This window comes from Cheilinus undulatus, linkage group 21 (assembly GCF_018320785.1).
Source record: "Cheilinus undulatus linkage group 21, ASM1832078v1, whole genome shotgun sequence".
Taxonomy (NCBI): Eukaryota; Metazoa; Chordata; class Actinopteri; order Labriformes; family Labridae; genus Cheilinus; species Cheilinus undulatus.
Genome location: NC_054885.1, coordinates 19,176,069 through 19,203,728, shown reverse-complemented (window position 1 = coordinate 19,203,728; position 27,660 = coordinate 19,176,069). Strand labels below are relative to the sequence as shown.

Sequence of the window (27,660 nt, the reverse complement as noted above, 5' to 3'; positions counted from 1 at the left end):
ATAAAACACCTATTATACGAATGCTCCTTAATTTTGTTCGATACTAGTAGACAGTAGTTACGTTACTACATAATGAATATCTTAATTTGTCGGGTAAATCTACTGAAAGAATGAAACCACTTGTGTGCCGTCTTTTTAATTTGTATGAACACTCTTTATACCATAGTTTAATTAACAAAAATATATTACATTGCATTTCGAGCTGCGGCACCCTGAATTCCAACTTGGTTCGACAGCACTTGAATGTAGCATAGTAGCTGAACGGCAGCAGGATCGGAGTCCAGCAGCGTGGAGATGTCGGACCCGGCGGCGCAGGCCTTGCAACCCCGGCTTCTCCAAGCCCAGTCTGCTGGGTCGGCTGGGTCCAGTGCTGCCGCAACAGGCTCCGGGTCAGGAAACAGCGACCCGGCGAGACCGGGACTAAGCCAGCAACAGCGTGCAAGCCAGAAGAAAGCCCAAGTGCGAGCTTTCCCACGGGCGAAAAAGCTTGAGAAACTTGGCGTATTCTCCGCATGCAAGGTAGCTAGCTTAGCTAGCCAAAGTTCACAACAACAAAGCACTCATTGGTTCAGGTTGTATAGATTTATGTCGGACTGAAGAGGATAGTACAGTCAATGAACAAATAGCTCCGTAACCTCGCCGAACAGTTAAGTTTGGTAGCTAGCTAGTAAGCTAGCTCCCAAACAGTCTCCCGTGCACTTGTATTACCGATGTATAATTCTAGTAAATGACTGCATTATCATCCTGCTCAGATCAATAGTTTACCCACTCACTGTCTAACTAAATATGCAGCAGATTTACTGTCTTACTTGCTTAAATTGGTGTTTAAATGCTTTGTTCATTCTTAGGCAAGTGACACTTGCAAGTGCAATGGATGGAAAAACCCCAATCCTCCATCAGCCACACGTATGGACCTGCAACAGCAAGCAGCCAGCCTGAGCGAGCCCTGCCGCAGCTGTGGACATGCTCTGGGTACAAACTAACCCTCCTTCATATACACCTAAAAACAGCCCAACCTGTATTTCAATGGCTTACAAAGCTAGTGTTTGGTTGACTATGCCTCATGTATGCATTATTTTCTACTATGTCTACAGCTGATCATGTGTCCCACCTGGAGAATGTGTCTGAGGATGAGATTAACAGGCTGCTTGGGATGGTGGTGGATGTGGAGAACTTGTTTATGTCAGTACATAAAGAGGAGGACACTGACACCAAACAGGTGTACTTCTACCTTTTCAAGGTAAGAAATGCTGTACCTCAGAATAAAATAACAGTATAATTGACCTGCCAACATGTCTATATCTGAGCTTATCATGGGTTATCCTTCAGTAGTTAACGTTCTTCATCCTTTCCTGCAGCTACTGAGGAAATGCATCCTGCAGATGAGCCAGCCGGTTGTGGAGGGATCCCTCGGTAGTCCACCATTTGAAAAGCCCAACATCGAGCAGGTGATCATGAAACTCACAAAACTCTGCAGGTCCTGTTCTGATGGATAGCCTGGAGATGAGAATGTCTCTCTCCCATGTTTCTTGTACTTTTCTAAGCATTTGTAGAGATGATAATGACGATTATCTTTTATTTCTTTTCTTAAGGGGGTTTTGAACTTTGTTCAGTATAAATTCAGCCACCTGGCACCAAAGGAAAGACAGACTATGTTTGAGCTGTCAAAGATGTTCCTCTTGTGCCTAAACTACTGGAAGCTGGAGACACCAACACAGTTTCGCCAGCGCACCCAGAAAGACGACGGGACAGCTTACAAAGTTGACTACACCAGGTGTGTGTGTGTTTTTTTTCTGATAGAAGCCGCTTTAACGCGTCATACTTCTGTCTTAGATGCTGATACCAGTCTTTGTGATATGCATGTTTTCCCTTCCCCTCCCAGGTGGCTGTGCTACTGCCACGTCCCTCAGAGTAACGACAGCCTCCCGCGCTATGAGACCACTCAGGTGTTCGGCCGCAGTTTGCTCAAGTCCATCTTCACTGTGACCCGGCGGCAGCTGCTGGAGAAGTTCAGGGTGGAGAAGGACAAACTGCTCCCAGAGAAACGCACACTTATCCTCACACACTTCCCCAAGTAAGGCCTCACTCCCTTGAAGTAGTATATGTGCCTTCGTACATATCAGTATAAGGATCAGTGCCTTCACTGGTTTTGTCACCAACATTGTTAAAAATATTGTACATTCAGTCTTTTGGTAAAAGCATCCTGTTTTTTTTTTTATGATTCTGTAACATGCATGAATGTCTATCATCGAAGCTCTGCTCTTGTTTATCTTGGCTTCAACTTCAGTAAGTTTCTGCCTGTGACATTATATTTGATGCTGAATGTCTTCAGGTTTTTGTCCATGCTGGAAGAGGAAATCTACGGTGAAAATTCCCCCATCTGGGAGGCTGACTTCACAATGCCAGCCTCTGATGGCACACAGCTCGGGCATCAGACAGGTGAGGAAGGAGGACTGCTCTATGGGCTTTTAGATGTTTTAATTGAGATGGTAGAAGACACCAAAGGAAAACAAACATCTTGAGATTGTGATTGGAGGTTAAATATGTAAATAACAGCATGAACACAGATATAGATAGAAGCAGTGTGCATACATCACAAATTTTCCTAAGGATTGATAAGATATACAAATTTGAAAATAAGGGATTAATGCATTGTGCACACAGGTGCCTCTTGAGTGTAAAATTTTGTGCCGATTCTCTTTGCCTATCCTTTTTTATTATTAGGAAGAGACTTTAGAGGCACTCGCAAATCACAATACCCGTAATGAAAAAAACACCACAGAGGGGCTGCTGTTGGCTCATCAGCACCTCAAACCCCAGCTCAGAATGAAATAACAACAGATGATAGTGTAACTGAGAGTCATTAAATGTATGAAAATAAAGAAAGCATCAACACAGCATCACACAAACTTTATTCACTCATCACATTACCTCCTCCACAGACCAAAACACTATTCTGAGACAAACTAGCTAACAATAACATATGACTCCATGGAGGGGTTTATCCGTGAGTCTGTCGAACCTCTCCCTTTATGGACACGCTGCTCTTTCTTCATACATCTGTTCCATTCTTGTAGCTGTTGTCAGCCGTGCTGGTTGCTTTTATTCTGGCTCCAAAAACGTCATCGCCTGGCTAAAGCCCACAAAACTTTCTGCGATAACATCTCTCGTCCTGTCTTGCTTTTAGTGAGTTAATCTTCTCAGCTCTGAGATCATCACAGTTTGTGCTAAATGATGCTAACAGGTTTGTTTACCTGTTGAGTTTTATGTCCCTTGAGAGTTACCATAGCTATCATAAAGTTGTCGCTGTAATCTGGCTTGCTGTGCTTTTAAAGCCAGAGCCATGGCTGGAAAAGTAATACCTCTGTGTAGCCTTTATTACGTTCTCTTTTTTTTTTTTTACCAAGTATATTCATTGAAACATACCTGAAAAGTTTGAGTACACATGTAACACTAAATCAGTTGAAATATTGAAGCTTAAAACAGCGTGTGCACTGTGGGCCAGTATAGAAACGTTACCTGAGTCATGACAGCATATCAAATACTCAAACACTTGTGCCTGTCTCTATTTTTTAGTTGTATTTTCTGTGTTGAAAACTCTCGTCCTGCTTCGTTTTGATAGTCCTTTGTATTCTGTCTTGGAGGCAGTGGGCACTGATGCCAAAATAACTCAATAAAAACCATCAATCTTGTAGCTGATGGTCTTGTCAGATTATGCTGCAGTAGCAGTGATAAATAACTCAAAAGATTATATTAAATCTTGCACTCTGCCTTGTGTACCTGTTAATACACGTATTTACTTTTAAAGTCAGTAGACTAAACAAAAAGAAAACATGACCAGAGTTTTACAGTTCTGTGGTCTGCTGGTTAACGCTCCCTTGTTATCTGTCATTGCAGTGATCAGTCCGGCTGCAGTGTCTGGCTCCCCTGCGCTGCCAAAAGGCCTGAGCAGCATCTCATCTTTGGGCAGTATAGACACAGCAGGAGCTGAGCCAATCACAGGTCTGTGAGCACTGCTCTGCGTCTTAGATTCTCTTGTAATAAATCTCTGCAAGTCTTTCAGAAGCCACGGGAGTATTTTGGAGGTTTTTCGTAGAGTTTAAAAGCACTGAAACATATCCACGAGTGTATGAATGCTTTAAAATTACTGCACGAATATACTTGTTGGAACAGTTTGTGCATTCTCCCAGTTATTAATCGTAACTGGATACTTAATCATAACATCCAGAAGGATTTACTTGGCTCACTTTGATGTTATCTGAATTATATGACTGTGTGTTCAGGAGAGAAACGTAAACTTCCTGATGCACTAACTCTGGAGGACGCCAAGCGGATCCGTGTGATGGGAGACATACCCATGGAGCTGGTCAATGAAGTCATGATGACTATTACTGACCCTGCTGCCATGCTGGGACCAGAGGTAAGCTGTTTACTCTCAGGTGACTTGTTGAGGTTAATGCATTCAGACTGTAGTACTCACACTGATGTGTTTATGTTAGACTAATCTGCTGACGCCCAACGCTGCCCGCGATGAGACTGCCAGACTGGAGGAGAGGCGGGGCATCATAGAGTTTCATGTGATTGGGAACTCGCTCTCCCAGAAGTCCAACAAGAAGATCCTGATGTGGCTTGTGGGCCTGCAGAATGTTTTTTCTCATCAGTTACCTCGCATGCCTAAAGAGTACATCACCAGGCTGGTGTTTGACCCGTAAGTACAAGATCTCATACCACATGGTGGATGTGTTCAGCTTCTGGTGGGTTCTAAGTTCTTGAATTTTTCACAGAAAGCACAAGACCCTCGCCCTCATCAAAGACGGGCGCGTCATTGGTGGTATTTGTTTTAGGATGTTTCCCACTCAGGGCTTCACGGAGATCGTCTTCTGTGCTGTCACATCCAATGAGCAAGTTAAGGTAACCATGGCTTCTGTTAACAATCCAATTAAACTGTGTGTTCAAATGAGGATTTTGGATTTACTCATTCGAGCCAAAGAAATACAGCAGACCAAGGTGAAGCCTATTATACATCCTGGTACATGTTGTCACTACTGGCACTGCTCAAAAAAAATGTATATCATACCCATCCTGTCTACTATGTACACCTCACCCTGTGCAAAAGTGCTACTTCAAAATAAATGAATAGAACTGAAATGGAAATTATGCAATTATGCATGTGTGAATAGCTACTACAGTATTGTTTAAAAAGTGATTTGTCTTTCTTAATGAATCAAAAGTCTCCATGAGATTTTTTGGAACATTTTCTTTATTCGCCTTACTTCTAATAAAATAATTAGTATTTAAAAATTCAGAATCATACCCTTTCAAAAGCAGCCTTTTTGTGTGTTACATTGTCCTGCCTTTATTCTTTTCTTACATCAGGGCTACGGTACCCACCTGATGAACCACCTGAAGGAGTATCACATCAAACACAACATCCTCTATTTCCTCACATACGCTGACGAGTACGCCATTGGCTACTTTAAGAAGCAGGTACCTCAACCGTGACCTGAACATTAGCTCTGCCACGGTGCTCCTTTCCATCTCGTCCTTTCAATAGTCTGTTCTCTCCTCGCAGGGCTTTTCCAAAGACATCAAAGTGCCGAAGAGTCGATACCTGGGATACATCAAAGACTATGAGGGAGCGACTCTCATGGAGTGTGAGCTGAATCCCAGAATCCCTTACACCGAGCTCTCTCATATCATTAAGAGACAGAAGGAGGTACGTGAGGCTCAGAGAGCATCTCATTAAAGTAAAAACATTTATTCTGCTGTGAATCTTGCTGTTTTTTAGTACCACAGAAATATTGATTTTACCACAGATTATTAAGAAGCTGATTGAGAGGAAACAAAGCCAGATCAGGAAGGTTTACCCAGGTCTCACCTGCTTCAAAGAGGGCGTCCGGCAGATCCCTGTGGAGAGCATTCCAGGCATAAGTGAGTGTTTGATTTGTGCACAATGAAAAATACTTTAAAATCAGATCATTACTGTACTCACAGTTCCTTTTCTTCCAGGAGAGACGGGCTGGAAACCCAGTAACAAGGACAAAGGGTAAACATTCATCTTTCATTTTTTTAAATCAGTGTTGTGGAGCGGAGATGCTTGTTTTGTGCTGGTGTAATGGTCATGTGCTCTGAAAACAGCCAATCACAGTATGCTGCTGTTGTTAAATCGTCTATTTTGAAACCGCTACAAGGCAGTGTTGAAAATGCGTAGGCTTACAAATTCAGCAATAAGGTTGTTGAAGTTTTTTGACCCTTTTAAGTACTATTTTTCTTAAAATTATTCAATCTTGCAATTTCAGTAGGCAGTAGCATCAAAAAGTACCAAAGCTGAAATTCTATTAATTGATCTATTTTATGATACAGGTATGTAGGAGAGAATGAATATGTAAAAAAATGCAAGCAAACTCTTACACAATGTCTGAACTGCACTAAAAGTAGTGACAAAGTTTCAGAACTGAATAGTTGCCATTATGTATGTGCAGTTCAGCGCGTGTGCAGGAGTTCGCCTGCAATTTTTTTACGAATGAAATCCTTAAATACTGATAGGATATTATTGGTGTTGTATTTAAACTTGAATGAACACATGCAACTTTTACTAGTTTCAAATTAAAGTTTAAATCCCAGTATCATAACAACCAAATTTAACACATTGAGGCTTTATTTGTGGTGTAGCAGCTGTTTCCACTTTAATGAACCACCATGGTAACACTATAAGATTTTAAATTAGTTTACACAGTGGAAATTTGAACACTAGGAGATTTTTTTGATGATTTCTTTATTCTGTTTAGGTGTTTTTTTCTTTAAAAATGAACTCAATCGGGTGTCTGTACTATACAGTGAATGATTGTTTCATTTTCGTGGGTAAATTTAACTTTTTAAGGGGAGAAATGATGTTTAAAAGTGCCGACATCCTCCGACCTAAGGCTTCATCGGGTTCCCAGAATGTTTTGCGTCTGGTTCATGTCCATTGGAAGCTCAAGCTGGAATGTGTTGGTACTTTTAAAACAGATTTTCTCCCACTGAGTGTGAAATTCATCCACAAAAATAAAACGTAACATAATTGTTAAAAAATCAGTTGGACATGTTCGCTGAAGCCATCGATTACAGACTAAAGAAAATAAAAGATAACAGATGTCTAAATGCTCTGAATTATATGCCATGTTCTTTTGATGTCTGATGTCCGCAACCATGTTCCTCTCCATATTTTTGGCTTTGAATCTGAGATTTTATGAAGTCCCTGTCTGATTCTGTGTCCCAGATCGACCCTATTGATATCATTTATAAATGTTCTGCTCCATAATCGTACAGCAACTGATTGCTAAGAGGCCATATGTAAAATAACATGACTATAATGCACAACCTCATTTAGAAAAAAAGGCTCATTTATGTTCTACGCATGTCCAAAAATATTTACGCATTTGTTGACTATAGTAACCGAAAACACGCGTCTGTTATATTTGAGTGGACACTGAAAAACTACTGCACTAGAAGTCGCCACCTCTCACAGAGCTACTGTGCTGGTCCGACTGTCCCGTAGACTAAAGAAGTGTCCGTCCTCTGCTCAGCTGTGCTCTTGCAGTTGTCCGTTTATGTGCTCAGGCAAGCTAACGTCATTGATATGTTTTGTATTTTCCTCAGAAAACTTGATGATGAAATGCTGCCTTTTTTCCAAATGTCCTTGTTTGCTTCATTGCTCAACACTGCCCCATGATTGGCAGGGGTGTTGAAGCGTTTGGTCTGTATCCCAAAGCTTAGAAAGTACCAACAGAAAGGTCCGTCAGTGCCTATATGCATTTCAAATGTAGAACATAAATGAGCCTTAACTCGTGTTTTTCACTCTATAGTCAGTGAATGTGTAGTTAATTTTTCATCTTCTGTCATTGCCCCTATTTTGCAGGAAAGAGGTGAAAGATCCTGACGTGTTATACAACATGCTGAAGAACCTCCTGGCCCAGATAAAGGTGAGTGACTCTTGTGACACATACTGTACAGAAACAGGAGTATCACTAGCAGAGATTAACCCGGACTTTCTAATCTACACAGACTCACCCTGATGCCTGGCCCTTCATGGAACCAGTGAAAAAATCAGAGGCTCCAGATTACTACGAGATCATCCGCTTTCCCATTGGTAGGCAAGCATCTCTTTGACTTGCCGCCAGCTTTTCCTCGCTATCATTGAGATAAAATCACACCTTTTTCCTCTTCTCCTCCACAGACCTAAAGACCATGACAGAGAGACTGAAGAACAGATACTATGTGACCAAGAAGCTTTTCATTGCCGACCTGCAGCGGATCATCAGCAACTGTCGCGAGTACAACCCTCCGGACAGCGAGTACTGCAAGTGTGCCAACACTCTGGAGAAGTTCTTCTACTTCAAATTAAAAGACGGAGGCTTGATTGAGAAATGAACTCCACAGAGTTATTTGAACGATGAAGGGTGTCTTTGACAGCCGCCTCGCACAGAGATGGAACAGTTTGAGGAGGACATCGCTAGCTATTGTCATATCTGAGTTAATAAAAGGGTATGTACTGACATATTTACAGGGGAGCTGTTGGACTTGAACAAACATAACTGAAGGGGCTGGTTTGAAATATCAAAGCCAGTTAAGTTACAAAGTGTCAAAACAGCATTACCTTTACTCTTAAAGAAGTTATATTGAGTCATTTCCCACTTCTCACAGTGAGCTAATAATCTGCATATCCATGTTTCATTAAGTGTACCAAAGTTATAGGTCCAAGTCATACAATGCCACTCTTTCTATCGTTATTTAAAGCACGATCGACCTGATTTTGTCACATTAAATAACAGTTCATTCCACATCCTTAAGACTTGTCACTCGAGCAGATGTTTCTGTAGAGATGTTTTCATAGAAACCTGGACCTCGGGACCTAAAGCCACGTTGCCTTCTGTTACTGACAGACACTTGAACATCCCAGCCACCCTCATACGTTTTTAAAACAATGCTCTGCAACCGTTCAAGTTCTCAAAAGCACCCATTACAACAATACCAGTAGTTTTGAAATGTTTAAATCATTGTTTTGGCTAAAAAAAAAAATCTAAATGATTCTAAAAGCTGTGTATGAGGTTAAAATTGTGATTATTTTGCTGTTTATAGCACCTCTTGCTTTTTTGTTTTCATTCCAGTGTACATTCGTTTTCTCTGATTTTTTTTACCTTTGGTGTGTGAAGTAATTTATTATTTGGGCTTATGGAGCATTACATGAGTTTTTTTCTTTACTTTGCAATAAATTCTCTAACGTAAAAAAATTGATTACAGAACTCCTTCACTGCAGCCCTGCTCTGGACTAGTTTAAGACGGTGCTTGTGATAGACCGGGCATTTAATTGTCCATCACTCCTGTGCTAAACAAAACAATTTCTCCTAATTGTTGCCTTCAAAAATATTGTTGCTCTCAACCTAAAATCTCCTTTATTCACACAGTGAATATAATGCATACTGTTGATTCACCATCTTCCCTAAGTTTGGGGTTTTATTCCAAACCATTGAACAATAACCATGCCACAGGTGATTGCGTATTTGTTGGCTTTTTTTCTGTTTTGTACTACAGCCACTTCCACAGCTGCAGCTTTGTCACAGGTTTGCTCGATAGTTTGTGATGATGAGACACAGAAAGAGAGGCTGATCTGCATTCCTTATAGTGACTGATCATTCTGGTTTATCTTAAACACCCCACGCAAGCTGGAGTGGATGTTAATGCATGACAAGCAGTTTACAAATTGAATTAATGGCAAATGTTCAACGTTTCCACCATTTTTACAGTGTTAACATTGTAATGAAAACATCTTTGTGCAGCGGTCAGTGACAGATGCCAGTCAAGCCTGCTTGTTGAATATCTCATCGACTTTTGTACGTGTGTTTGTGCGTGAGTGTGTGTGGGTTTTTGTACTTGAATCATGACTTGCTTTGAGTTGATTAAGTGATGTCAGTGTTGCGTTATTCAGGGTTGTCAATAGCATACTTGTTCCTCAATCTACCTATGCTGCATTTCAGATTTTCTAAAAGACAAAAGGTCAGTCTGAGGGAACTTTACACCTGTTGGAGGATGGCTACTGTCGTGAGTTATAAATGCCATTTACTGTAACTGTAATACTATTCATGACAATAAAGTTTTTTGTAATTAAAAAGTACTGAAGGGTGTGGGTGGTTTGTAACTTGAGAGGGGACTTTTACAGATGAGGACCAAATTTTTGTGTGAAAATTGTATTTTTTAAAATACATTCCAAGTGCTGTTAAACAGCAGGAAATTTTAACACATTTTTCAAATATCCTAGTTTTATTATGGATGCTTACATTATTTTGATAACTGTCTCCTTTTTGCTGGATAACAGCCTGCAGTCGTTTGTTGTAGTTTTCATCAAGTCTGAGACTCGTGTCTAGAGGAATCCCAACCTATTGTTCTTGTCCAATCTCTCAAGCTTCTGCATGAACCTTGGTCTTCAGTTCACCCCACAGATTTTCAACAGGATACAAGTCAGGGCTTTGAGCAGGCCAGACAACAACGTTCACATTGGTCTTCTGGAGGTTGCTGCTTGTCACTAGGGGTGTCAGATGTGTTAGGTGGTTATCATGTTGGAAGACAAAGCAATGACCCAGACCCAGTTTTGCTGCTGACTGCTTGAGGTTTTCTATCAAAATCTTCACATATCCTTCTTTCTTCATGATTCCTTCCATCTTTACAAGATTCCCAGTTTCAGATGCACTGAAGCATCCCCACAGCATGATACTCCCACCCTACTGTTTTACTGTGAGGACGGTGTTCTTTGGGTAATACGCCTCTCCCTTCTTTCTCCAAACATAAGAAACATCTCTGTGGCCAAACAGCTCTTGTTTGCTCTCATCTGACCAAAGGACATGCTTCCAGTAGTTCAGAATCTTTCTCCAGGTTGTCCTTAGCAGACTTCAGTAAGGCTTGGTATTCAACCTCATAGTCCATTCTAGTGCAGGGCTCTACTGATAGTCTTCTTTGAGACTACAGCTCTCAACTTGTCGAAAGCTGAGTGTATGCTGTGAATTTCATCCAATTCAGCCACAAATTTTGTGCCACACGACTCACTTGGATGTCACACCGACTTTTAGTCAGACCGGGCGTTGTTTGTCATGCTGTGTACAGGGGAATACGTCAGCCGCCAGCGACCCAATGGCAGCCCGACCAGCAGCTCTCGACTGGTTGGATGGATTTCTTGCATGTTTGCAATTTTGGTCATACAACTCCAGACGCTCCCACAGAAAGGGCAAAAACACGAGCATAATAACTAACTTGGGGGTATTTTTTCCTTTGTAAACTGTCAAGCAAGTCCTAAATCGTCATGACAACAGCAGGGGGGACTTTCTGATGCCCCCCACCCTGGCTATGATAAAGGAAATAAACAAGCAGGAAATATTACCACCTTTGGACCTGCAGCCAACATGCAGAGCTTGACAAATTTATTAGACCACCGTAACCTTAACCAAAATAAGGTTTATGCCACAGCTGCCCTAAATTAACAGCATTGGTGATTACCAAAATCATTTTTTTTGTTTCTGCAATGGTTAATACACCAAAATGTAGAAGCTCTTTAACCCAAATGATATTTTTAATGCTAAAATATCATTATTGTTATCCATGAATTTTCAAATTTACTGATTTACAAAAAAACTGAAATGATAGTAAAGCACATTAATATTTCTTAACATGTCAAATTATAGTTATTTACTTGCATTCCTGAACAGAAAAATGAGTTTTAGTGGTTGAATGTTGTGCTTGATTAATTTCTACCTTCTCAGAGAAGCCCAGTGAGCCAGCTAAAATTTGGGTGAATTCAGTTTGTAATCCCTCATTCCTGTTCAATATGGTAAAACATGGAGAGCCTACTGAAAATGAAAGAGTCCACATTAAAGCACTTCATGATGCTGGATGGTCTTTGAGACAAATATGACAGGTGGTCTAATAAATTTGTTAAGCACCGTAGATGGTGGTGCTGTTTGTGTGTGAGAGAGGGTATGACTGGAAACACTTAATCCTCAGTATGTAAGAGTTTTCAAAGAAGACTCCACAGATGTTTTTTTTTTCACAGTCCATCTCAACTTCACTCATACAGTGTGAGCACTCGGATCGTGTAAATTGTGCATGATGGCTGTGCATTCTGAGAGTTTCAATTGCTCAGTATGAGTTGACATTTTGCCACGACTGTCAGAGTCATCTTGAAATTACTCAGCGTATGCCCAGCTTAGGTCATTCACTAGTGTCTTGGCAGTTGTTCTGGGGTCTTTAGACACATCTCTGACTAGTTTTCTTTCCAGTCTTTAAAATCTCTCTCTTCCTACCTCTGCCAGGCTTGCTGTGGACTGTGTGGCTCTATTAGGATTTCTTGATATTTCTCACTCCAGTTCCTGACTCTTGGAAATGCTGTGATGTGTGACTTATATCCTTCCTTTATATCCTTTTTCTGATTTATAAGCATCAACAATCCTTTTTTTTTTTAATGTAAACTGATTTCTTTTGTTTTTGCCATGATGCTTTCTCAACTGACAGCTCAAACCCTTACTGAAGTTTTTATTATGTTGGTAAATTAGAAGATAACCCTCAGTTTAACTCAAGTTTACAAGATATACAAAGTTCAAGCACTTCATAGCATAACAGGGGTTTGTGCTATGGCTCAGTAAAAATATCCAATATGAAGGAGTGTAATCATTTTAACCCTTGTAGTTTCTGTTTTTTGTAAATTGTGTTTCTGTGTGAAAAGTCAAATAATTAAAGCATCCAAAAAAAAAAAAAAAAAAAAAACTAGGATGTTTGGAAAAGCTGTGTTAAAAATGCCTTGCTCTGTTTAAAAGCATGTTGGAACTACTTAAAAAAAAACTTTCATAGGGGAGCTTATAATTTAATCTTCAACCTTGCCCTGAAAATAGGGTTACACTCAAGTACTTGTCAGACAGAAGATCTGGGGGATTTCCAACTCAACAAGCAAAAAAACATTACTTGCAAGACAACTTTTGACTCAGCATATTTTCATGACTGAACTTGAAATGGGTACCAAACTACATAAAAAGCAGCAAGCAAGTTTGTGTTTTTATGTGTGTTATATTTTTCATGCTTAAGTTTGAGTGTTTAGGTTGTCATATTGATTGAACTATTCACAGGTTTTTTTTAGTTTAACTATGCAAACTAAACTTCCAATATTAAAATTAGTAGATTGCAAGTTTTTAAATTAAATTTTGAAGGAAGTTGTTACAGAAATTAAAATTGGTTAAGGTCTACTCTAAAGTAACTTTTCATCCTTTACAATGAGAAAATGTGGATAATGTATTAATTACAGTGGAAAAAATTCTCCTCCTACACTTCTGTTTGTGGTCGTTGAAGGGCCTTAAGTTTCCTTTCTGTGATGAAATGAAAGAGCAACAGGCAGGGCCCCTTTAGGTGACACCGTTTACATTTCCTAGAGGTCTGTCTCTTTCAGAGCCCGATGTGAAAACCCCAACTGTAAGCCCGGTTGTTGCACAGTGAGCTCTATCTGTTGCCCCTCCAGAGCCTCCCTCACATGGGCCGCCTTATTGACTCCAGGCAGCTTTTGCTTTCCTTTCCGGGTTTCTACATCACACAGCTGATCTGAAGAGTTTAAAACCCCTCCACCTGCGATACGTGGTGGCAGTGGATAAGGAGAGACTACAAAACATACAGCTGACGGGTGAGATAATAAAGCTGACTTCCTTTAAGAGCGCTTCAAGACTTGCATGACTCAGAATGTTTGCTTTCTTTGCTTTTAGCAACCCCAGCCACATCATGTGATATTATTGATTTCAGTTTTGGCAGAAGATAGCATTGGGAAAATATGTTTTTGTAAATTAGGGGAGTTTTGTGTTTCTGTGGTGCTTTCAAACAGAAGGAAGGTGCAGAATGGCAGAATTTAAACTGTATGGATACCAAGAGGAAGTTGTTGAAAGGGCTCTTCAGAAGGAGAATATAATCATATGGCTGCCGACCGGAGGTGGGAAGACTCGTGCTGCTGTTTATGTGGCAAAGAAACACCTGGAGACCACACCGAAGGCTAAAGTCATGGTCCTGGTAAACAAGGTAAGAACAGTGGAAAAAAACAGGTCAAAGTGCAGAACCATAAAATAGTTATTAAATGTGTTATGGCTTAAACTCTGTAGGTTCCCCTGGTAGACCAACACTATAGCAAAGAGTTCAAGCCTCATCTGGGCAGCAGCTACACCCTGGTGGCAGTCAGTGGAGAGAGCGAGGAGAAGGACTTCTTTGGGAAGGTGGTGCAGAGATCAGATGTGGTCATCTGCACAGCCCAGATTTTGCACAACGCTATGATAAACATGGAAGAAACCAAACATGTTGAGCTCTCAGGTCAGTGAAAGAAAGCTTATGATACGATGGGTTATAATCAGTGAAACTGCTGTAAAATCACCAGTCATTTGTGCCTCTTTACAGATATCACTCTACTGATAATTGATGAGTGTCACCACACCACAAAGGAGCACACCTACAACCAGATAATGGCCTGCTACGTGGAGAAAAAACTGAAAGGAGAGAAACCATTACCACAGATCCTGGGTCTCACTGCCTCACCAGGGACAGGTGGTGAAACAATCCTGTATAAAGCTGTGGAGCATGTGCTGCAGGTAGGTGTTTATTTGTTTACTTGAAGTGTCTCTACATTTTTCACTGATATAAACCCCATCCTGTCTGATCCTCTACATAACTCTTTCTCTACTTCTTCAATATCTTTCTCTCAGATTTGTTCAAATCTTGACTCAGCCATAGTTTCAACAAAAAACTACGTGACTGAGCTGAAGGAGAAGGTGCCCCGCCCTGTAAAGAAATTCAACATTGTGAAGAAGAGGCCTAAGGTAAGAGGATACCTTTCTTCAAACTTTTAAAATTGTAGACCCACTATTCTAAAGACAAACAGAACTTCTTGTATACAGTAAGTGAAAACAAAAATACATTGCTTATGGACAGCATTCACCCCTTTGGATCTTTCCTTACTTTAATTGATTTTTTTAAATCAAACATGGTCAATATAATTTGGCTTTTTTTTTTAATTCAAAAAACCTCTTAAATGTCAAAGTGAAAAAAAAGATTTCTACAAAGTAATGTCAATTAAACAAAAATCTGTAATGTAAAATAAGTGACAGCATAAAAATTCAACCCCTTCAAGTTAGTAATAAGTAGATAGTAGTAGATAGTCTGTTTGGATTGGTCTCACTCAAGCTTGCACTGCTGGACAAGGCAATTTTTCTTTTTCTTTGTAAAACTGCTCAAGCTCTGTCAAGTTGTACAGGGATCAGGTGTGAACAGCCCTTTTCAAGTTCAGCCGTAAATTCTCCATTGGATTGAGGTCTGGGCTTTGACTCAACCCCTCCAGAACATTCACCTTGTTGTCTTTAAACCATTTCTGTGTATGTATGTATGTATGTATGTTTTGGGTCATTGTCTTGCTGGAAAATAAATCTTTGCCACAGTTTTCTTGCGGACTGAATAAGATTGTCATTCAGGATTTTCCTCTATTTTTCTGCATTCATTTTAACTGCACTCTGGGAAATGTACAGTGCCTTTTAATTTTTTTTTATATCCATCCCCTTACTTATACTTTTCAATAACATTTTCTCTCAGCTACTTGCAGTGTTGTCTTAATGATGTAATGGTAGCCAGAAATACTGATTAACCAACGACTAGGCCTTCCAAACACAGGCGTCTTTGTATTATAATCACTTGAAACACATTCACTGCACTCAGGGGATCCCCGTTTCACTAATTGTGTGATTACAAGGCTGGCTGAACCTCTGTTGAATTAAGTCAGTCACTTTAAAGGGGGTGAATATTTAAGCAGTAATATTTTACATGACACATTGTTATTTATTTGACATTGAAGAGTTGTTTGTCAAAAAGCCTACTTATACTGACATGATTGATTTATAATATTAATGAAAGGGTAAAACATCCAAGGTTGTAAATACTTTTATAGACACTGTACTCCACTGGAGACTAAATAATTTTTTCTGGTAGGATCCATTTGGGGATCATCTGAAGAGGATGATGCATCAAATCCATGAGTTCATCAACATCCCTTCAGACTTCCCTCTGAGACAATGTGGCACACAGGAGTATGAGCAGGATGTGGTGTTACTGGAGCAGCGGGGTAAGAACACCACTGCCATATTTGACCCATTAAAGCTATTGTGTCAGTATCTTCCTTTAAGGGTAGTAAGAGCATGTATTTATTAAAAAAATGTGTTTTTGAGTAGCAGTGGAACTCAGCAATAGACCGTTAGCACAATGTGCACTCCACCTCAGACAATACAACGATGCCCTGCTCATCAATGACACCCTACGAATGATGGATGCATACCGCTCCCTGGAGCATTTCTACATCCCCAAGTATGACAAACAGTTTGACGGAACAGACATCTTCCTGGTGGGACTTTTCCAAGGTAGGAATTTGGAAATAAAATTGCACAAGCCAGTTATTATTTTTAAAATAATGCTACAACTTCTAACCACACATGCATTGACTAATATCACTATCTCTTTTCAGAGAATCAGAGGGAGCTGAAGAATCTGGCAAACAATCCCCTCTATGAGAACCCAAGGATGTTTGAACTTGAGAGCGTCCTGCTGGATCAGTTTGGTCCAAATGTGGAATCAAGAGGGATCATCTTCTGTAAAACCCGTCATAGCACACGCTGCCTCAATGACTGGGTGCTCTCAAATAAAGCCTTACAAGACGCAGGCATCGAGGCGGCCATCCTCACTGGGGCGGGCAACAACATCACCCACATGACAATGGTATGATGTTGAATACATTTGAACTCTAAGTCATTCCAGTTTTGATTTTTTTATTTGCCTTTTCTCTTACATGCTTTTTTTTTGTTTTGTTTGCTTACTTACAGAATGAGCAGGCGAACACGATCCGCAGTTTCCGCCAGGGTAAACTTAACCTCCTGATCTCCACCAGTGTTGCTGAGGAAGGCCTCGACATCCCAGAGTGCAACCTGGTGGTCCGCTATGGGCTGCTCACAAATGAGATTGCCCAGCTGCAGGCTAGTGGACGGGCCAGAGCGAAAAACAGTCAGTACTCAGTGGTTGCGGAGGAAGGGGGGCCAGAAGTGCGCCGGGAGGAAACCAATGAATACCTGGAAGAGCTGACAGGACAAGCCGTGGCCCAGGTCCAACAGCTGGACATTCAAGAATTTCACAAAAAGGTGAGAGTGCTTTTACTCGTTTATTCCTCATCTTTTCTTTCACTGCCTGAAGTTCCTGCCATCATTTTACAATTCTCTTTGTTTCCAGATAACTGAGCGACAAAAGCAGGCAGTTGATGTAAGGAAAGCTCAGGAGAACCAAAAAATGGCGAAAAGGAACCGCAACACTGCTGACAGTGTCCAGCTGTTGTGTCGGGGTTGTTTAAAGCCTGTGGCCTCTGGCAGTGACATGAGAGTTATTGAGAATATGCATCATGTCAACGTCAATCCGGATTTTAAGTGAGTTTACGATATTTATGAGTTTATTGAAGTTTTTATGAAATATCTTCTTATAAAGAACTTGAATACACATCAACACCTTGACACAAACATGCAGGAAGGTGCAGGATTTTGATTAACTGCTGGTAAAGTTGCTCTCCTACCTGCTTGCAGCATTTGTCTCTTTGCTTTACCCTCTGTTACAGACACAATGCTAAGTATTTCATTCACCAATAGGCAAAGACATTTGATAAAATCACATTAGCATGTGGTAAAAATACAAATGTTAACATTGGTGTCTGTTGCAAAAAGAGAAAGGGCAGAGGACAGAGACCGCAATGTCACCTAGTCCCTAAAACTTTTCTTAACGTTTTGACCTGTGGACCTTTGACTGTGAGCTTCACATCCTTGCAAAAGCGCTGAAGCCCATAAAATGTCCTTAATAAGAAAGATAGAAATTACAGACAGAGAGCAGAATCATTGTGTATATTTCCCTCTGGATTATAAATGAAAGTTTAGAAGAAGTATTCTATTTTAAATGTATACTATTTTCAGTAAAGTCTTATTTATATTTCCTTTCTTTACAATTAAAAGTGTCAGATTTTGGTATGTTCTGGTCTAATCATGGCTTGTCTTTTCTCCAGGAAGCACTACAAAACTGGTGGGCAGGTGCTGATTCCAAGGACTTTTGAAGACTGGGAGCCTGGATGTAAAATCCACTGCAAGAGCTGCAACCGGGTAAAATGAAATGCCCATTACATACTTTTTGAATTCAGGACAAGGCAGATTACAGCTGTTGTCATTGTTAAAAGGAACCCTGCATGATCAAACATGTTCATCTTGTTGGATAGGTTTTTGTATCTTTTGTATGTATATTGAACTAAAAAACACTACATCGCATTTCAAGTTATGATGCAAATGATATTTTTCTCTTATTTTCCTAAATATTAATATAAATGACAGAATATTTTTCAAGTCATCAGCCGTTAGAGCATCACTCAAATGTTTTTGAACAAACTTCATAATGATAACCGTTATTTTTTTTTTTTTTTTTTTTATGAAAACCTCAAAATGCACTGTTCCACATTATTATACACAAAAGGGTTTTAAAACATTTTATAGGTTGTAAAGAACTGAAAACGGTCATTTGTTGAATTTGCAGCACTAGGAGGTCATATTTACTGAAATCAAAAGCTTTTTCAATCAAAAACATCTTAACAGGCCAAGTTACATGTTAACATAGGAGCCCCAAAGGTTTTCAATAGGGTTGAGGTCAGGGGAGGATGAGTTCCTCTACTTTTATGCCCATAGCAGCCAATGACACGGAGGTATTCTTTGCAGCATGAGATGGTGCATTGTCATGCATGAAGAAAATTTGCTACAGATGGCACGGTTCTTCTTTTTGTACCATGGAAGAAAGTGGTCAGTCAGAAACTCTATATACTTTGCCGAGGTAATTTTCACACCTTAAGGGACCCTAAAGGGGCCTACCAGTTCTCTCCTCATGAATCGGTCGTCATGTTTTGGTCCACATTGGCGGTGTGACGTCACAGTTCTGTAGCGCTCCTCACGTTTCTATCATAAACTGTAGAAGGTTTCTATGCATGTTTCTATGCAGTAACCACTGTTTGAGACTGGCAGCCAGTGTTAGGGCTGCATCTCAGAGAGGCTGTGCGTCTCACACATGGTGAATTTTAAAATTTGAGGTCTCTTCTATTTTTGTATTTGCACCATGAGCAGTTATCTGTCCATCTATGATAAATACAGAGCCATATGTTTCACATGTTACATTCTTGTAGCAAATATTTATGTCCACATTTGCAGAATATGTTTGAAATCAATTTCTTGATGAACAAGATGAAGGCCACAAGCTAAAATGCGTCTGTTTAATAAAGCTGTTTCCCAAACATCTTCTCTTTATGAAACTTTCTGTTTCTACACGGTTCAGGTAAAGGTAAACACAGTATGAAATCACTTCCGGTTTACGCTCTTCAAGTAAAAGTCCAAATTGGCATTTCTTTGGATAAACTCCCTTCGTATGTACATAATGCTTTTATTTTGAAAAGCTCCCGGCACGCTTCCACTATACTGAAATCCGGTCACTTGTAGGGAGTTACATTGAGGTAACTTAGGAGGAATGACAGTTTAGACAGCAGGGAGACAAAACCAACATGTGGCAAACTCGTGTCTGGCTTGAAAGCTGTTATGGCAGCAACAGCTGCAAGAAGAAAAACCGTCTGTAACAGCGGTTACTGCATAGGAATGGAGAGGAGCACTCACTGGGAGCGCTGCGGAACTGTAATGTCACTACCAGCGCGACCCAAAACATGCCAGCCTCTTGGTGAGTTTATAAGCTCAAATTTACTCAAAATGCAGATTTTTAGTGAGTTTTTTTAGTTTAATATACATTTGAGAGATACAAATATCTATCCAACAAGATGAACTTGTCTGATCATGCAGCGTTCCATTTAATGCTCATGTTGGTCCATAGGATTCATTCTCTTTTTTAAATTCACAGGAATGGGGATCTGAGATGAAATACAAGAAGATTGCGATCTTGCCCAAAATAGCAATTGAGCACTTTGCTATGAAGACCCCTGAAGGCCAGACAACCAAGAAGAAATGGAAGGATGTAGAGTTTCCTGTAGGGAATTTCAGCTTTAAAGAATACTGCCAAGAGAACTTCCCAGACATCTTTGACTAGGACAGAGATGATCATTCTCTTGGGTTTTATCATCCTTACATTCGTTTTCTTATTGCTTTTTTTTTTTTTTTTTACAGTTTTTTTTTCTTTTTAAATCTGGGATACATTATTGTCTTGTTGTATAGGAACACATGCGAGCTAACATGCTAGCATCTAAATATGCTGCAGGGCCAACAAGGCAGGAGCATGACAAATGCATCATGCATCGTTCATGCTTAAAAATAGCACGAGAACTGTGTTTATACCTGAGGCCTTAAGTCCTTTTGCATGTTTTTGTTTACATTTCTTCTTCTTAATCTAAAGTCAAGCATAGAAACGAAGCACATAATGAAGTCTGCTGTTTCATGAACCCTGACCATGAGAGAGACAACAGGAGGATTCATACTGAATGTCTTTTAGCTGTTTTTAAATGTTTTCAATTGGCTGCTAGATATTCCCTTGAATGCAGGAGTAGTCACGCGGATGTGTGTTTGGACTATGTAGACTACAAATCTGATTTGATTTGTAATGTTTTATATATTCATTAACATCTGCAAGCTGCTGCAGTTTGTCTCTAATGTATTTATAACTGAGTCTTATTTTATAACAATTAATGATGGCCTATGTGCAATACGTTTACATTCAACTGGGGAGAATTTTTATGCTTAATCTTTCCTCTGGAAATGCCTTAGAGGCTTTTGTATTTCTTCTGCCTTTTTTAACCACTAGATGTCAGTGTTGGTTAGCAAATCAAGTCTAGCTGTACATGTATCCCTGAAAGTACTGTAATAGTGTCTCCGGTGTCACTTGGGGTAAGAGATATTTAATCATGTTAAGAAAAATAAGGTTATAGGAGTGTTTTATTCTTACCAAATTTGAGCAAGGCACGCCTCATCCCGCTTGAAGCCTCTTTACATTGGTGGGTTCAGCCTCCTAATGTGCATACATGATATCTGGAAAAGAAAAATGTACACATTTTTACTGCTTTACATCTAAAATAAAAACAGGGTCTTTGTTTGAAACTGTTGCAAGAGCATCAAAATGTCAGCTTAATGTGAAATGTTTGCACTGCTTCTGCTTCACTGGATCAATACAGGGATATGCATCTCAGCTTGGATCATTAAACACGGTCCAAGCAATCTACAAAGGGGAACAGGTGTATTCATCTCACAAATAATCATTTAACACCCTTGCTTTGAAGAAACGTTTTGTTACATAATAATGTTGCTGTTTCACATCCTGCTTCATTTTAACAAACCCCAACAGACAGATCTAGACAGCTAATCAGGGAAACTGTCTCTGCTGAAAAAGAATACAGTGCCATTTAGCTGTTATTTTTGATAAATATGACTAGGTGTACAGCAGCACAGCTTCCAAAACAGGCAGATTATGAACCTGCTGCAACTGGCAAGGAGGCCTTTAATTTCAGAGTGGCAGCAGTACTGGGGTGTACTCACTTTTGAACCAGACACATCGTAGTATGATTCCCTGGGCAGAACATAATGAGGTTGGGCTCACTGTGTCACATGTGCCGTAATCCGTTCGAATCTGGCAGAGAGCTGAAGCCAGCGGTGCATCCATGGACGTAATCACACTAAAAACAGGCTCTGTTTGGGTGTCATGCCTGCCTCGGATTCAGAGGAGCCATACAGTGTATGATTTCCTCTGATCAGGCTCAGGCTCTATAATCAACACTGATTACTTCCTTTTACTTCCCAGCTCAACACCCCATGCATCTTAATTGCAATTAGCTCTCTTCTGAAATTAAAACAGCTTGGAGTAGTCGCACAAAGGATAACAAGGTGTAATATGTGTCTCTGTGGGTGGGTGTTTGTGTGAATTTTGAAAACGCTACTCACATTTCTAATCAGCTTTCCATCATCAGCATTATGCCCCACATGTTTGTTGAATGTATACATATTGAATTTTTCAGCTCATAGTCTGATGGCAAGTAGCACAGTAAATGACAGAAATGATATTTAACATGTATTAATCAATTAATATATTAGCTGAAGATGGAAAAGATAGTTTATTTAAAGCTGTTGCATCGTTTTACTTACGTAATGGCTCTCACGTGTTGGCCTATATGCCTTAGCCAAATGGTTACGTTACATGTAAGGTAGCCTTTTTCTCAAATAACAGTGGGCATGTTAAAGTCTATATAATGTATTGTTTTTCTTTTTGCTTTTACGATACGATACGCCAACCCAGTCATAAGGATAATGTGGTTTTTATCCATACATTTTGACTGGGACAACTTGAGATTTTCACATTTGAAAATGCCTCGACTGATATAAAGTTAAGAAACACTGTTCTAGCCTTCAAGTTAAATGTTTGATTGACAGTATATCAGTCAATTTTAACACCTGCTTTAAAAGGGGATCAAGTGACCCAGAGACCTGAAAGTGTACAGCAAAGCGAGGAAGGCCCTCTACAACGAAAGGGACCTGGATGCATCAGAGGACCTCCACTTCACACCGGAAGTCGGACGGGCGCTGCCATGTCTCATCTTTTAATACCGGAAGTCACTTGAACTGAATGTCTTCTTCATTGTTTTCTTCATGCATCGCAGCCATATTAATACAGACAAGTTTGTCATGTGAGGAAAAACAAGCAGATGCAAAAAAAAAAAAAAAAAAAGAAAAAAAATGTGACTTTTCATACTAATAATTACAGTGATTACATAACATTAATTTTACTAAATCGATTTATGATCCAAATTCAAATATCACTTTGCACACATTAATATGTGACTGCAGATTGGCTGGCTGGACGCCGACGTCACCGTCAAGTCCAGAACATCATTCAAAACAGTAGAAAAGGATCGTGCAGGTTTTGGGATTAAAAAGCTCAAACGATGAGATTACATGGATTTTAATTAATCATTTAATAAATGATCCATATAAAAATAATAACTGATAGTGAAATAGAAGTATATATAAAGACGTCGCAAAGCGTTTTTTTATGCAGACGGTCCATTTTGGCGGAAGTAGTCCGGCACAATAAACCCTGAACCGGAAGTACTTTATGTACGCATGAAAAGGGCCTATTGTGCAAGCAATCGGAATTAAAAGCTCAAATGAACAGATTAATATGTATGTATGTATATATATATATATATATATATATATATATATATATATATATATATAAAGACAAGGAGAACTAAAATTATTTTAGCCTTGTGGGGTTGTTGTTAATTAGGCCTGGTTTGAGTTTTCGGGTAACCCAGCCCCACAGGTCACTTCTAGTAACCTCTTCTTATTTGTTGTGTAAAGGTGGTTGGTTCACCCTTTGAAACAACTTTTTAAGAAACTCAAATTTTTTTTTATTGCTGTCTTTACCTTCGTAGATTACGTAACAAGTCATGGGTTACGTTCCGCCTTGTAAACTTCAGCCTTGTATGCAAGTAGACAGCACTGATACAATCAAATTTGTCCCTTACTGCATCCCATTGTATGTCAAATCATGACGCCCAAAATAAACCCTGCACAGGTTGTAAATGAAACAAGAATGGGTGAGAGCTCCACTTTTGATTCTGAACAATAGTGTCCTAAAATCCCAGGTGCTTAAAGATTTTTATAGATTTAAAGGTGGTGCAACACAGTGTTAAACATGTTTCTTTTCCAACTTGTTTGGAATCTGTTGCAGGCTTAAAACCCAGAATGTGCATGTGTTTATAAAAAATATACATATTATCAGTTTGAATATTACACATCTTCTCCATGGGCTGTATTCAATGATTAAGGGTAAACAGGATTTGCAAATCACAATATCCTATTTGTATTCACATTTTACAAGTCCCAAGTTTTTGGGAGTTGGGATTTGTATATCTTGGTGTTATGTTCCTTTACATAACCACTCAACAGAACAGACATGAAACTATCCAATGCTACATTTGACATAGTATGTCTGGTCTTTTTTTAAACTTGGTCATCAATCAGTTTATTTATTGAATAAATTTGACATGGCATATTGAAGGCTTTTGATTAAAACTTTAGGGTGATTGCAGTCTATCCTGAGGTGGACACCTATATGAAACATAAACCACAAGGGGACATTCAGTACTCTGCTTTAAGAGTTGTGTGAATGGAGAAAATACCAGAGATTTGACATCATTCAACCCTTAGCTGAAATCATGGGATGCCCTGGGATCCTTTCAACCGCCGGTATTTGAACTTCATCATTTAGTAGCCTTTTATACACTGTAGACCGAAGTCACACCTGTGAGGTCAACAACACTGACCTTGTCACAACAAAGCAAGACACACAGCTGTTTTCTACCACTGTAGTCATTGCAGACTATTTCCAGGACCTGTAGGACACAGACAAGCGAAGACAAAGAAAAATCTGGTCACCAGGACGGTCATTTCCTCTGGGACTGGGACGCCTCTGCTTGTCAGGCAGCTATGTATGTCTGAGCGCTCACTGTACTGCTTGTCAGGCTGCTTGTCGAGACTTCATAGTCTCTATTGTCATGGAAGCAGCAGTGGATCAGGTTGCACTCTGTGACAAGACGATGACACTTCTATAGTCCTACAACATGTTGTCATGTGTGTCACCTCTGTTATTTGTAGTTCAAAGGGGTGAACAGATGCTGCCTCGCTTGTATGGATGTACAGTACGAGTTGGCTATGTTTGAAGATCTACAAATCGAGGTATACTGTATGATGGGTCACTTGTGTCTTTGTGTGTATTTTTAGTGGACTGAAGAGCTGTTATAGTTCAAAAAAGGTGCAGCTTTGTTGTCTCTTTTGACGGGGAACGTCTGCCTGGAAAGTGGACTCTGGTGTCAGCGAGTCAAGACTCACCCAACCAATTTCATGCCTTATTATAGAGCTGATAAAAGAGACACCCGTCTTCCTGTCTGCATTTTTGTGGCTCTGCTTTTCATGACTGTGTTGCCTCTTTATTTTGCCTTCCTGCAGGTTAGATTAAAGGAATCTACAATCTTTGACACCCTCCTTCCTGCAGATGTTACAACTGTTTTGAAGGTAAAAGAATTCACTGTAATAACCCAGCATAAGCTGTTGCTTATATTGCTTGTGTCCTTGTAAATGTGAGGAGGTACAGAGGTTTGACTAAAATAAATGCCCTTTTTTGCCCTCCGCCCTCTGTCTCTCCCACTGACTGCAGTTTGTGAGACTCTAATCTCTGTTATTAATCCATGTTGAAGCGCTTTGAGTCATTCAGGCTGCTCAGGATTATTGTGGACCTGTGTGGCAGGTCACTGATTTTTTTTTTTTTATTCACTCTTTTCTACACTGATCACTGGAAGATGATTGAGTGTGGCCATGTTTGCAAGTATATACGAGGGGATGTGAGGATTGACTGAATAAATTCCATAACTGAATACATAGACCAAGACTCTGGTGGTGAAACAATATGTCAATTCAGAAATTAGAGTAACCACAGCTGAGAAAAGCCATGTTTGTATTCTTGAATGCTGTCATCTTCAGATCACGAGTTAATTATTTGGTAACAAGATAATTAGCCTATGATCTGGTTCCTCTCTTAATGTTTATCAGCTGATCAGAAATGCTCTGATCTACCCACGCATTGATAATTGAAGGGAATTATTTCAAGGCATGTGTTCTTTCACCCAAGCTCCTAATGTGTAACTCCATCCCCAAAAACTGGCCTTCCTTGCTGTAATGCTGCAAGTGATCCCAGAGCACTTTTTAACAGATTTTCGCCCTCATAATGTGAAATCCATCCAGTTAAAGAAAACCATGCTGATAGTAAATATACCTCGGGGAGAGCAGTTTTACTGAACATAATCCTCAACTTTGTGGCAATAGTTTGGGGAAGGCCCTTTTCTATTCCAACATGGCTGTGCTTCATTCAGTGCACAAAGCAAGGACTATGGTTTGACATGGTTTGATGATTTCAGTGTGGTAGAACTTGACTGGCCAGCACAGAGCCCTGACGTCAACCCCTTTGAGCACCTTTGGGATGAACTGGAATAAGAAAAAAAATGACTGTTTGTTTGTTCCTTATTATGATGTTCAGGCATGAACTGATTTTATTGGCTGAAGCACAAGCACAAATCAGGAAACCAGATGTGTTTAATAGAAACAGGCTGTCGCTGAGGTCAGTGTCATTGGTATTGGTCATGTCATGACAAGCTCACAAGAATAATGGAGTCAAAGCCTGGACATTCATATATGTTATTTCCAACAAAAACATAAAAAAATTAAGACAATTTCAGCAGCCCATGTTTCAAAAAAAGGGAAACCTAATTGAAAATTTAAAAACTACATGAAACGATAGAGGGGGCATAGAAGAAGAGATTAAAGAAGGGAGAACGAGGAGAGCTATGAATACATCAACTGTAAAAGAGTGGGAGGCTGAACCAGAGAGGAGGAACAGCAGCATATGTCCTGGAGGAGGAATATTGCCACGCGAAAGTGAAGTCATTCATCATATGTAACCTTGCCAAGCTGGCCAGGGCACAGGACAAACTCCCAGAAATCTGATGGAAACAGAAAGAGACAACAACTGTCTCATAGGGCTGCTAGATAAACACTGTTACAATCCCGGAGCAGCCCAGTCAGACTGAGAAAAAGACTTGTTTTTGTGTACCAGTTGGAGCCTGGGATAAGTAGGGGGCTCATATAGCATAAAAAGATTTCTGCAGATTTATGAGGCTCTGGCACAGCAAGGTATTGATCTCTTTCCTTTATCTGAAGCAGTAAGGGGAGAATGGAGGAAGGCTCAGGGTTTTGCTTGGATTTTAGGAACATTCAGGAGCATTCAGAAAGTATTAAGAGTACCCCATCATGACAAAGGGAATACAGAATTAAAGATATTTTTAGTCCGTTAGTAGTCATACCCTTTGCTTTGTACTAGTTGATGCACCTTTGGTTGCAATTATGAGTCTTTTTGATTGGGGAATTTTCTGCCATTCTTCTTTGCAAATCCTCTAACGCTTGGTCAGGTTCGATGGGCACTGTTGGGGGAGAGCCATTTTCAGGTCTCTCCAGAGATGTCTGATTGAATTGAAGTCAGGTCTCTGGCTTAGCAACTCCAGGACATTCACAGAGATGTCCCTGTAGTCACAGAGTTCTCCTGTGTTATCTTGGCTGTGTGCTTATAGGGTCATTGTTATATTGTAAGGGGAACCTTCAGGCCAGTCTGGGGTCCTGAACACCGTGGAACAGGTTTTCATTGAGTATATCTCTGCACTTTGTTCCATTCAGCTTTCCTCAACCCTGACCAGTCTCCCAGTCCTTGCTGCTGAAAAAACCCCCACAGCATGATGCTACCACCATGCTTCACTGTTGGGCTGGTGATGAGTGGGGCCTTGTTTCCTCTGGAAATAATGTTTAAAATTGTGTCCAAACAGTTCAATCTGGGTTTCATCAGACCAGAGAATCCTGTTACTCACAGTCTGAGAGTCCTTCAGCTTTTCTTTGCAATCTCCAAGCGAGCTTTCATGTGTTTTGCACTGAGGAAAGGCTTCCGTCTACTCTGCCATAAAGCCCAGAGCAGTGGAGGGCC

The 27,660-nt window shown here is 40.1% G+C and overlaps 2 protein-coding genes across 3 annotated transcripts; both read left to right on the top strand.

The window, feature by feature from the left end:
- The first annotated feature begins 238 nt into the window (after window positions 1–238).
- Window positions 239–10,150, top strand: kat2a (K(lysine) acetyltransferase 2A). The gene is made up of 18 exons (XM_041778038.1): window positions 239–519; window positions 849–972; window positions 1,095–1,240; window positions 1,359–1,448; window positions 1,593–1,774; window positions 1,883–2,074; window positions 2,333–2,439; window positions 3,898–4,002; window positions 4,284–4,420; window positions 4,500–4,708; window positions 4,785–4,911; window positions 5,377–5,487; window positions 5,573–5,716; window positions 5,817–5,931; window positions 6,010–6,046; window positions 7,898–7,961; window positions 8,044–8,128; window positions 8,216–10,150. Exons 1-18 carry the CDS (start codon window positions 295–297, stop codon window positions 8,407–8,409), a joined length of 2,394 nt encoding a protein of 797 aa, XP_041633972.1. The 5' UTR covers window positions 239–294; the 3' UTR covers window positions 8,410–10,150.
- A 3,204-nt stretch (window positions 10,151–13,354) lies between these two features.
- dhx58 (DEXH (Asp-Glu-X-His) box polypeptide 58) lies at window positions 13,355–21,204 on the top strand. 2 transcript variants are annotated; one of them, XM_041778641.1, is made up of 12 exons: window positions 13,355–13,687; window positions 13,886–14,073; window positions 14,154–14,358; window positions 14,443–14,633; window positions 14,748–14,861; window positions 16,021–16,153; window positions 16,260–16,445; window positions 16,550–16,800; window positions 16,905–17,216; window positions 17,305–17,495; window positions 18,119–18,212; window positions 19,993–21,204. In XM_041778641.1, exons 2-12 carry the CDS (start codon window positions 13,897–13,899, stop codon window positions 20,176–20,178), a joined length of 2,040 nt encoding a protein of 679 aa, XP_041634575.1. In that variant the 5' UTR covers window positions 13,355–13,687; window positions 13,886–13,896; the 3' UTR covers window positions 20,179–21,204. The 2 variants fall into 2 exon arrangements, with proteins under 2 accessions (XP_041634575.1, XP_041634574.1); XM_041778640.1 differs by having other exon boundaries at window positions 13,370–13,687; window positions 13,883–14,073; window positions 19,993–21,203.
- The last annotated feature ends 6,456 nt before the right edge of the window (window positions 21,205–27,660 follow it).